The sequence below is a fragment of the Ochotona curzoniae genome, unplaced genomic scaffold (assembly GCF_017591425.1).
Source record: "Ochotona curzoniae isolate NIBS_2020 unplaced genomic scaffold, NIBS_Ocur_1.0 contig_2294, whole genome shotgun sequence".
Lineage (NCBI taxonomy): Eukaryota > Metazoa > Chordata > Mammalia > Lagomorpha > Ochotonidae > Ochotona > Ochotona curzoniae.
Window position 1 is genome coordinate 6,327,130 of NW_024465405.1, and position 10,118 is coordinate 6,337,247.

Sequence of the window (10,118 nt, forward strand, 5' to 3'; positions counted from 1 at the left end):
ACCTGTGTGGGCGGAAGAGCCACGCCCAGAGGAGAGTGGTAGTGATGTCCAGCAGGTGAGAAAAGTCTCAGATTTACCAGGTTCCCTGCAACCAAGGTGGGTGCCAGTTGGAGTCCCACTACACGGCTCCCGACCCAGCTTCCTGCTAAAGTGCCTGGGAAAGCACCAGACGATGGCCCAAGTGTTTGGCCTCTTGCATCCACAGGGGATACCCGGAGGATGGGCTTGGTTTCAGCCTGGCCCAGCCCTGGCCATTGCGGCCTTTTAGGGAGTGAATGGAACCCCTCTCTTTCAAGTAAATATAAATAAATCTTAAAAAAAGAAAAAACCCTACAAGTGCTGCACTTCACTGACACCAGCAGCGAGGTGGAGCCCTCGGCCATGTCCCCAGGCGAGGCCAGGGTCGCCGTGCAGCACACGTGAAGCGCCGCGAAGACACTGAAGGGGCAGAGGGGCTTCTTCGAGCCTGGGCGCGGCGCGCGGCGCGCTCCGCCCTCGGCTGGCGGCGGGCGCGGCTCCGCCCCCGGGGGCCGCCTTCTCCGTAGAAGGCGAAGCCCCAAGCCTCGCCTCCTGCGGGCGGGCAGTCGCGGCCCGCGGCCCCCGACGCCCCGGCGGAGGGAGGCGCGGCTCACAGCCTGAGCTCGGCCCGCGCCATGCGGCCGCCCAGGTGAGCGCCCGCCGGGGCCCGCGCCCCGAGCCTCGCCGCCGGCGCCGCGTGGCGGGTCCCGACAGCCAGCGCTGAGCGGCGCGCGCGGCGGGGTGGCTGCGGGCGCCTTCGGGGTGCGCCCGCCATGGAGGTGCTGCGGCGCTCCTCGGTCTTGGCCGCTGAGATCCGGGACGCCTTCGAGCGATCGCCCACGGACAAGGAGCTGGTGGCCCAGGCCAAGGCGCTGGGCCGGGAGTTCGTACATGCGCGGCTACTGCGCGCCGGCCTCGCCTGGAGCGCGCCGGAGCGGAGCGCACCAGCCCCGGGCGGCCGCCTGGCCGAGGTGTGCGCGGTGCTGCTGCGCTTGGGTGAGTGCACCAGGGTTCCGCGGGGTGGCCGCGTGCAGCGCAGGTCCTCCTGGGCGGGTACCACTGCAGACATGCTGGACCCGGGGGCCATGCACTGACTACATACACCCTCCCGACCGCAGCCAGAGGCCACAAGGGCCGCACCCGGGGAAGAGACAGAAAAGTGGACTCCTGTGTGTGAGTGCTGATCTCCGGGGCAGGTGTAAGGACGACCCAGGAGTGAGCAAAGATGCCCTGGGCGCCAGTGCAGCGCGCCCAGTGGTTCCACCTTGGACTGAGGCCAAGCTGTGAGCTGGGGATTTGGCCAGGTGGAGAGATTCAGGGCTCATTGGCAGGATCCCTTAAATCCTCTGTCCATGCGAAAGGACCACCCAGGACTCCCAAGCCCCAGGGAAGAACAGCCCCACCCCAAGCTGTGACCATCCTGAGCACCCAGACATAGCCGCCTGCGCTGGGGGAGGGGTTGAATCAGGAGGCCTGGGAGAGGCAGCTGGGCCCTTGCAGCTCCCCCATGCAGTCACAGCTGCTGGGGGCGTGGCATGGCGCCATCATCCCCTTCCCCCTCCCCCCGCATGTCCCCAGTCCCCCACCAAACAGAAGCTGCGTGGGCTGCGGCCCCTGGGGCCAGCGTGGGATTTTCCAGGCCAGGACGCACCCCCTGCCGGCCTGGCTGCTCTGATTTCGTCCGGATCTTATCGTCCTAGGCCGTCCAGCCGGCGGCATTTCCCTGTTTGCTTTGGCTATAGAAGTGACCGGGATGGCCGGCACCGGCTTCCCAGGCCTTGCTCGTGGAGGGCCCTTGGGGTCAGGGTCACATCCAAACACGACTGTTGGCAGTAGAAGCTGGGGTCCCTGCATGGGTGCTGCTGACCCAAGGCTTCCCTGAGGTGGCTTGGTGGAGACATCATCCACCCAGCTGCCATGGAGGGAGGTGTACAGTGGTGCTGTCCCCCTGCTTCCCGCCCCTGCCCAGGATGGGTTCTGGGTTCTGGCCGCTTGCCTGGTGCCTCCAGTGAGTCACCCGGCAGGCTTGGCTCGGCCCACCCTCCTCCACAGGATTGCTGCCCCACCGGCCCAGCTGGCTTGTGGGAAGGGGGTGGTGCTGACACTGGAGAGGGCCAGGTGGGGTCAGGGCAGGTGACGTGGGGACTGACTCTTCCATGTGTCTCACAGGGGATGAACTGGAGCTGATCCGACCCAGTGTGTACCGCGATGTGGCCCGGCAGCTGCACCTGTCCCTGCAGTCAGAGCCTGTGGTGACTGATGCATTCCTGGCTGTAGCCGGCCACATCTTCTCTGCAGGTAGGCCCAGTGCCACTACCTTGAGGGGCCCCAGAAGTGGCTGGTGGCTTGGATCCAGGCAGGCCCCAAGGACTGCTCCTTGAACCCCGGGTTCACAGGCACATCACGGTGGTATGGGGTCCTGGGGAGTGTCCCTAGCAACCTGCTGGACAGTGACGGCTCTCCAGGTGTGCCCCAGAGGTCACCAGTCAGTCTCTGAGTTCTGTTAGGCACAGGGGAGCCCAGAAGAGCAGCTCGCTAGGGCTCACTCCTGCCTCACCTGTGTGTCTGGGTGTCCCCTCTGCCCTGGAGCAGCTGACTGTCCCAGGGACCTCTCAGCACCTACTTCCCTCCTCCTGCCTGGCCTGACTTCTGCTCAGGCCGAATCCTCTCTGTCTCATGTCCCCCCCAGGAGTCCTGCTGGGCTTTGCTGGTTGCTGGTGGTGTTCATGGAGCCCAGACTGCTGGCCTGGCACCCAAAGGTGCCCATGTGACCAGTGCCACTGCTGCCCGATGCTGCGTCTACCCACAGGCACCCTGCCTGGGCTTTCCGGGCAACTCTGTGATCAAGAGATCCCCTGGGATGATCTTGGGGGTGGGAGGGCCCAGAGAGCAGGGAGGCCAGGCAGGTCTTGTCCAGATACCTGAGGGGCCCTCACTGGGTCAGGGCTGACCCTCCTGTGTGCCACCTCCTTCGGGAGCTTGTGAATCTCTCTGGGTCTCCTGGAGGCCTTTCCCTGGGGTGAAGGTCACTGGGTGGACTCTGCCCCTTTGACAGCAGAGTTAGGCACAGTGAAGGGGCAGCGCAGTTTGGAGCAGGGCTACCTGTGGAGTACATGAGGTGGGCAGAGGCACAGGCCTGGTAGGGCTGGGGAATGGAGGGGATCATGGTAAAGAGGATGGGCACACAACTGTGTTGCCTCCAGCTACAGCCCTTTGAAAGTTCAGTTGTTGGAACACTTGAACCTGCAGTGGCCCTCTCCGCTCGCCAGCCCCGCCACCCAGCAGCCTCCTCTCTGCTCGCCAGCCCCGCGACCCAGCAGCCCCCTCTCCGCTCGCCAGCCCCACGACCCAGCAGGTCCAAGGCAGGGGTCCCTCACAGGCTGTGTGACCTGTGACTGTTCCCCTAATCTTTCTGAACCTCAGAGCAGGAGCAAGCTGCCCCTCCTTTATCCCATGTTCACTGTCTTGGGAGCCTTTGGGTGGGGTACCAGCCACCTGACCTATTCCCTTCTGTGCCTACGGCTGGATCTCCTCCCAGCAAGGCTCCGAGTGCCAACGTGGCTGCAGCTTGTGCCTTCACTGACTGGGCCACCCCTATGTGGGTAGTTTCTGGGGTGGCGTTCCTGAGCTGCCAGCCGTGGGGGCAGGGAGAGACATCTGCAAGTTTTCTTACCTTGATTAAGAACGAGCAATAGTTCCGGTTTTCTTTCTTCCTGTAGGAGCAACGATTTGTTGCCTCCCATGGCATTAACAGGGAGCTGTCTGCTCCCCAAGTGGCAGCTTAGCTTGCCATGCACAGTGCCTGTGCCAAATTAAAGTTTGTGATCATGAAAGAGTCAGAATATAGAGAAAATGAAGTATTCTCACAGATACTACTAATAAGAATTGTGGCCTAAGCCCGGCAAGCAGGGGAGAAGCTACACACTGTGAGCCCAGGGTGGGCGCCCAGATCTCACTGTGAGCAGGCTCACCCACACCCATCACCAGCAGCAGAAGACAGGCCACACCCATGCGTCTGTCAGTCAGCTATCCTGGAGGCTGCCGGCTCAGGTCCCGTCAGCAGCACCATGAAGCAGCCTGGGAGGAGGGACAGTGGGCTCCACTGGGGTGGTGCGTCCCTCACTGTGATGTTTTGCGGCCTGAATAGGAACCCGTAGGGCCAGGAACTGGTGCAGTGGTCGATGCCTGCCTGGTTCTTGTGTCCCACACTGCAGTCCATGTCTTGGGTCTGGGTGGCTCTGACATGAGGCTTACTGCCCCCTCCCCGTGGTGGGTGGTTATAGTTGAGATCGGCTCCTGGCTTGGCTCCTCCCCAAGCATGGTTTTTGCAGGTTTTCTCCACCTGGTTCTTGCCCTTTCACATTAAGACAGAGAGTTTACACCTGGTGGGAGGCAGTGTCGGAGACCGGATGTGGTGCAGGTTCGGAAGTTGATGCACCTGTGTAACGGATGTGGCGTCACACCCGGTGGATCTCCTTTGCTTCTCTGCCTTCACCTTCCAAACAAAACTGAAGGAAGTACATAGCTGAGAGCCGACATCTGTCATCGCAGGACACCCTGTCCTCCACAATGGTCACCTGTTGGCCTAGGCCCAGTGCCTGCTCTTTTCCGGGGAGACCCTTGGATGTATCCCATGTGGGGGTGCCATCCTTCACAGTTTGCCGGCTGACTTCATTTCTCCTGATAGCAGACCCTGCTCTGCCCCTGTGGATGCATCGGGCTTGTCCTAGCTCTGCTACCCCAAGGGATTGCCAGCCTTTGTGGTTTATCTGGTGCTCACTGGAAGCCAAACTGTTGGTCATATGTGGCCATCAGAGCTGACCAGAGTGCAGGCCTGACGGTTTGCACTGAGACACATCTCAGTCCATGAGGGTGGTCATTCCCCTGTGTTTCCTGTGCACCTGCATTTACAGGATGAAGCCACAGCTTCTGTTGTGTGCTCACACCACTTAAGAGGCCCCTTTTCTCACTGCGTGGTCTCGTGTGACTTGCTGCAGCTCTTCCCCAGGATCTTTTGCCCCCTGGAGGCTGTCTTCACGGGGCCTCTCCTCTCAGAGTCTCTGACTGCTTTTCCTCCTTTGGCCTTGGCCCTCAAGCCCTTTCTTGCTTCTTGCTTAGTCAGCTGGTGGGGATTCATCTTGGCCTGAGCTGGGTGCTGGGCCCCAGCTGGCTCTGGTGGGGGCTCCTGCTGACCAGTGCCCTCCTCTGCAGGCATCACGTGGGGCAAGGTGGTATCGCTGTATGCAGTGGCTGCGGGGCTGGCCGTGGATTGTGTGCGGCAGGCCCAGCCTGCCATGGTCCATGTGTTGGTCGATTGCCTGGGGGAGTTTGTCCGGAAGACCCTGGCCACCTGGCTGCGGAGACGTGGAGGATGGGTGAGTCCCCCGGCTGGGGACAAGTAAGGGGACCAGCCAGATCCAGCCCTATGGAGCTAACCACTTGTCCAAAGCCCCTGCCTGGAGGAGGGGAGGTGACTCCTCTGAGGGGCAGCCCTCCCATCTGCCCAGACTGGCAGGTGTCAATAGGACCACCTCCCTGTGCCCTCCACCTGTCCCGACCTGGTCAAAGCCAGGCAGTGCTGGGGGCTCTAGGGCCTGCTTCTCCCCTATGGACTTGGTGGTGGTTAAGGCTGAGGGAGGGTGAGGGTTGTGGCAACGCTTGGGATTGATACTGTGGTTCTTGTCCCCTCTGCCTGCCTCCGTGGGGCTGGGAACAGAGGACCCTACCTCCCACAACCCCCACTTCGGCCTTTAACAGACCTGGAAACCATGTTTCTTAGCAGGAACAGTTAAAACCAAGGGGTGGACTCCACTTGGCCCTCCAAGTGTCCAGGGGCCACTGCTCCTGTCTCCAGGGCAGGAGCTTATTGTTATCTGTGCCTGGTGTCCCAGACTGGAGTGTGGCCAGCCATGGGAGCTGGGAACAGGGGTCTTGCTGGGACTTGCAGCATCCTGTGGAGAAGCCAGCTTCCCTCCTGGCCTGTGCCTGGCTGACCATAACTCTCTCCCCTCCTAGACTGACGTCCTCAAGTGTGTGGTCAGCACGGACCCCAGCCTCCGCTCCCACTGGCTCCTGGCTGCGCTCTCTAGCATTGGCCGCTTCCTGAAGGCAGCCATCCTCGTGTTGTTGCCAGAGAGATGAGTCCAGCTAGACTACAGCCCGAGAGCCCCCAGCACCTGGAAACCACATCCCCCGACTGGAGCCCTGGGGCCTGGGAAGCGAACACCTTGGGATTTCCGGGCAGCTTCTCCAGGGGCTGGTGGTTGAGGGCTGGAAGTCTGTAGCACTGTCCACTTGGCACCCTATGAGTCCCCTGGGCCCATGTCCCTTCTCTGCTCCCTCCCAGCCCGGCCGTGAACTTTGATTCCAGGAAAGCTGAGCTCCTCAGCGTATGGGTGAGCTGTGGTTCTCGGGCCTCTGACCAGCTTGGGAAGCAGCCCAGCTGCTGCCCCAACTCCCTGTTGAGCCTTGTGCAGTGGCAATGGTCAGTAAACTCTAAAACTGAATGTCTGTTTCCATGGCCTGTCTCTGTGCACCCTGGGAGTGCAGGGACCCATGCAAGCCCTGGTGGAGGGAAGCCCCTTGTGTCCTCACAGTGGGTGGGGGTGGGCTGAGGCTCCTACTTTCAGCTCCAGGGACCCCGAAAAACCAAGATTTCACCTCATCCCTGGGAGCTTTGAGGTCTGGCAGCAGGGATGGCGAGATGGGAAGGCCCCAGAGAGCTCAGTCCCTGCTCTGCCCATGGTGGTCCTGGTCTGAGGGTATCAACCCAACAATGCTCCCCTAGCCCCTGCTGTGACGGGCTGGCCTGAGGTTGCCAATGAATCGTTAGCTTCTTAGTTCATGGGCTCAAGTGAATCTGGCAAGTTTGCTGTGGAGGTAGCATGGGCCATGGGGTACATCATGGCTGGCTGCAGACACCATGGCTTGAGGCTCAGGGTTCAGAGGCAGCCGTGGCCTGGGATGACCATATTCAAGGCCTCTCATGACCTCAGTGAGTGGATCCCTATGCCAGGCCTGTGCCTGGGGATGCTGCCAGGGACTGGCTGGCCAAGTGGCCACACCTGAGTCATCTCCAGGTGGGAGTTACTTCCTCCAGGTGGGAGCCACTTGCTTCAAAAGCCACCCTGTCTTGTGAAGTGGGTGTCTGGACTTGGGCTGTCCCAGGGCTTAGTGCCAACAGCCAGTGAGTCAGGTGGCTCTCCTATCCCCATGGTTCCTTTCAGCCCCACCAGGTGTTGCTCAGTCCCCTACACAGGACTTATCGTAGGCCCCACGTCCCCCCTCCAGGCTTTCCTGCCTCCAGACCCCTTCCTGCCCTGCCAAATCTCCCCAGCCCCAGGAAACAGGGAGGGAGAGCCCAGAAGCTTCTAGGCTGTGCTGAATCCAGCTCAGGGCAGAGGCTACCACCCGTCAAGGACAGCTTCCTGCCTGCTTGCCCCTCAGGCCTGGTGCTCTGGGCAGGAAGTGACATCACCAACATGCAGAATGTGGGATGGAATTGCCTAGAGGCCCGTGTCAGTGAGCAGACATCCAGGACCTGGGCACCAGCACGGTGAACACAGGTACCCCAACACCTGAGAGCCCAGCCTATGCCCCAGGTGTGTCACACCAGGACGCCAGGAAGACTGCCACATACACTAGGCAGGACAGGCACATACAAGTTGAAGCAAAGTTTGCAAAGGGAAAGTGGGTGTGAGCTTTTTAGGGACTGGGAAGAATTTCCCCAAGATCTGACACCTGCCTCATACACATGCATGCGACAGCCCCTATTTTCCAAGATGCTGGCAGCTTGAGACAGGCCTAGCAGTAGGGCAAGTGGGCTGCAATGGGTGTGGGATCCCTGTGTGGTGACTAATGCTCTGAAAGCAGCCCGAGGTGATGCTGAAATGTATCGTGTGCCACGTGTATTCCACCTCAACCTAAGACGGAGAGGTGGGCGTTGGGGCTGAACTTTCTAGCAAGTTCTGAACATCAATGAGAAAAGCCTGAACAAATAAGAGAAAGGCAAACCCAGACTACCACAGTGGCAGCACCTTACACCCGGAGCGGCAGGCAATGGGCCCACCAAGTACACATCTTCACTACGGCCAAGGCCAATGGGTGCTGGGCATGGGGTGCCTGCTGAACAGGCTGCAGCTCGTGGGCCGGCCACATGCCTCACAGAGCCCCATGTCCTGCAGGGTGGTGATGCGAAGTCAGGATGAGTGGCATGTGTGCAGAACAGGACCACATGGCAGCCACAATCTGGAAGTGTGTAAAAGAGGGATGCCAGTGTGATCAGCTAGTGCAGGGCACCCATGTAGTCTTCACACACTCCGGCATTGCCCAGGGGACAGATGCTGACCAAAAGCACTCATGGGCCAGGCTTTCGGCCAAGAAAGGTGGGGAGTAACAGGGTCGGAGTGGTCCAGCATTGCCACCTGTGCCCTGAACCACTTACAGGGTCATGGATCCTACAGGCAATGCTCAAAATGCAGGCTCCATCCTGGGAGGACATCACACTCTGCCTGGCAACCATCTTGTGAGCACCTCCAGGGGCCCATCACTGCGTCAGGCCCTGGGCCTGGACAGAACTGTGGACAGCACTGATAAATGCTGGCATGACAGATGGCAGCTCCACCTCCCCACTGGCATTATAACCCCTGAGCCACACTTGCCCCAGTAGCAGTTGTAAAAAAAAACTTTGATTTTTTAGTGCCTAGAGCCAGTGCTATGGTAAAGCTGCCATCTACAGCACCAGCACCCTACATGGGCAATGGTTCAACTCCTAACTGCTTCACTTTTTAAAGATTTATTTATTTTTATGATTGGAAAGTCAGATATAGTGAGAGAGGAGGAGAGACAAGGAGGAAGATCTTCTGTCTGATGATTCACTCCCCAAGTGACTACAACTGGTGCTGTGCCGATCTGAGGCTAGGAGCCAGAAACTCCTCTGGGTGTCCCATGTTGGTGCAGGATCCCAAGGCTTTGAACCATCCTTGATTGCTTTCCAAGGTCACAAGCAGGGAGCTGGATGGGAAGTGGAGCTGCTGGGACTAGAACCGGTGACCATATGGGATCCTGGTCCAACTGCTCCACTTCTAACCCAGCTCCCTATGGAGACAACCCAGGTCCTTGGCCCCTGCACCTATGCCCGAGACCAGGAAGAAGCTCTCGGCTTTGTTTCAGTCCAGTCCTGGCTGTTGCAGCCATTTGGGAAGTGAAAGGAAGCTTATGGTCTCTCCCTTTTTTTCCTATAACTCTTTAAAAAAAAGACTTTAGCATAAAAGAGATAAAATCAAAGACTGAAAGTTCATAAAAACACTTCAATAGTGGACATCAGTATGCAGAGTGTTCAGTGCTGAAGGTCCTGGCCTCTGTCCCTCCCACTAGGCTCAGAAAGAGAAGCAGGCCAAGTCAGGGCTTGGCAGCCTGAGGCCTGATCCCGAGCATGGTAAAGAGCTGAAGGTGGAGAAGCGGCACCAGGTGTCAGACACCCCACCATGGCGGAGATGAACCAAGGGTGGAGAAGTGAGACCAGGTGTTGGACACCTACAGGTGGGAAAAGTTTTGGGTGCCAGACTGATGGGAAATTCAACAGGTCTAGGCTATTGCATTCCAAACATCACTAAGGTAGGACAGCAACATGACTCCCCGTGTACTACAGATAGCGTTGTTCACTCTGTGGGGCACCATACTTGACACCAGCCACTCGGGGGTAAGGGCTGGTGCTGGTACCAGGACCTGTAAGTTACTCATCCCTGGGGGCTGCCCTCCCAAATTCTGGCCAGCAGGTAGGAGGGAGCCAATCCCAGCCAGCTTCCACATTCCCCTAGCAAGCCTAGGCTGGCCACCTTCTCTGCCCTCAGAGCTGCCCCAGAACCTCTGGGCCTGCTGCCCCCAGTGTGTTAGCAAAAAGAAGCCTTTGTTTTGTTTCTGGAAACATTCAAGCATGTGGGGCCAATGGGGTAACCAGCCTGGAAGAAAGTGAGGAGAGGTGAGGCTGAGGCAGCTGATACTGAGAGGGACTCAGAGTCAACAAGACCATCAGCACGGTTACAAGAGATGGCCAGGACACGGTGAGGGACACAGAGATGGCCAGGACGCCATGAGGGATG

General features: G+C 59.4%; 1 protein-coding gene across 2 annotated transcripts; it reads left to right on the plus strand.

Annotated features, from left to right (window-relative positions):
* The first annotated feature begins 658 nt into the window (after window positions 1–658).
* BOK (BCL2 family apoptosis regulator BOK) lies at window positions 659–9,856 on the plus strand. Of its 2 annotated transcripts, XM_040972401.1 has the most exons (5): window positions 659–1,014; window positions 2,188–2,316; window positions 5,230–5,393; window positions 6,034–6,159; window positions 9,846–9,856. In XM_040972401.1, the coding sequence occupies exons 1-4, from the start codon at window positions 792–794 to the stop codon at window positions 6,157–6,159; spliced, it is 642 nt and encodes a 213-aa protein (XP_040828335.1). In that variant the 5' UTR covers window positions 659–791; the 3' UTR covers window positions 9,846–9,856. The 2 variants fall into 2 exon arrangements, with proteins under 2 accessions (XP_040828335.1, XP_040828334.1); XM_040972400.1 differs by lacking the exon at window positions 9,846–9,856 and having other exon boundaries at window positions 6,034–6,524.
* Window positions 9,857–10,118: the final 262 nt, after the last annotated feature.

Bases quoted from the DNA above. Each gene is read 5' to 3' on its own strand.
- BOK (XM_040972401.1), top strand. From the start codon at position 792: ATGGAGGTGCTGCGGCGCTCCTCGGTCTTGGCCGCTGAGATCCGGGAC. The intron at 2,317-5,229 runs GTAGGCCCAGTG...CCTCCTCTGCAG, and splicing joins CGGCCACATCTTCTCTGCAG to GCATCACGTGGGGCAAGGTG. The intron at 5,394-6,033 runs GTGAGTCCCCCG...CTCCCCTCCTAG, and splicing joins TGCGGAGACGTGGAGGATGG to ACTGACGTCCTCAAGTGTGT.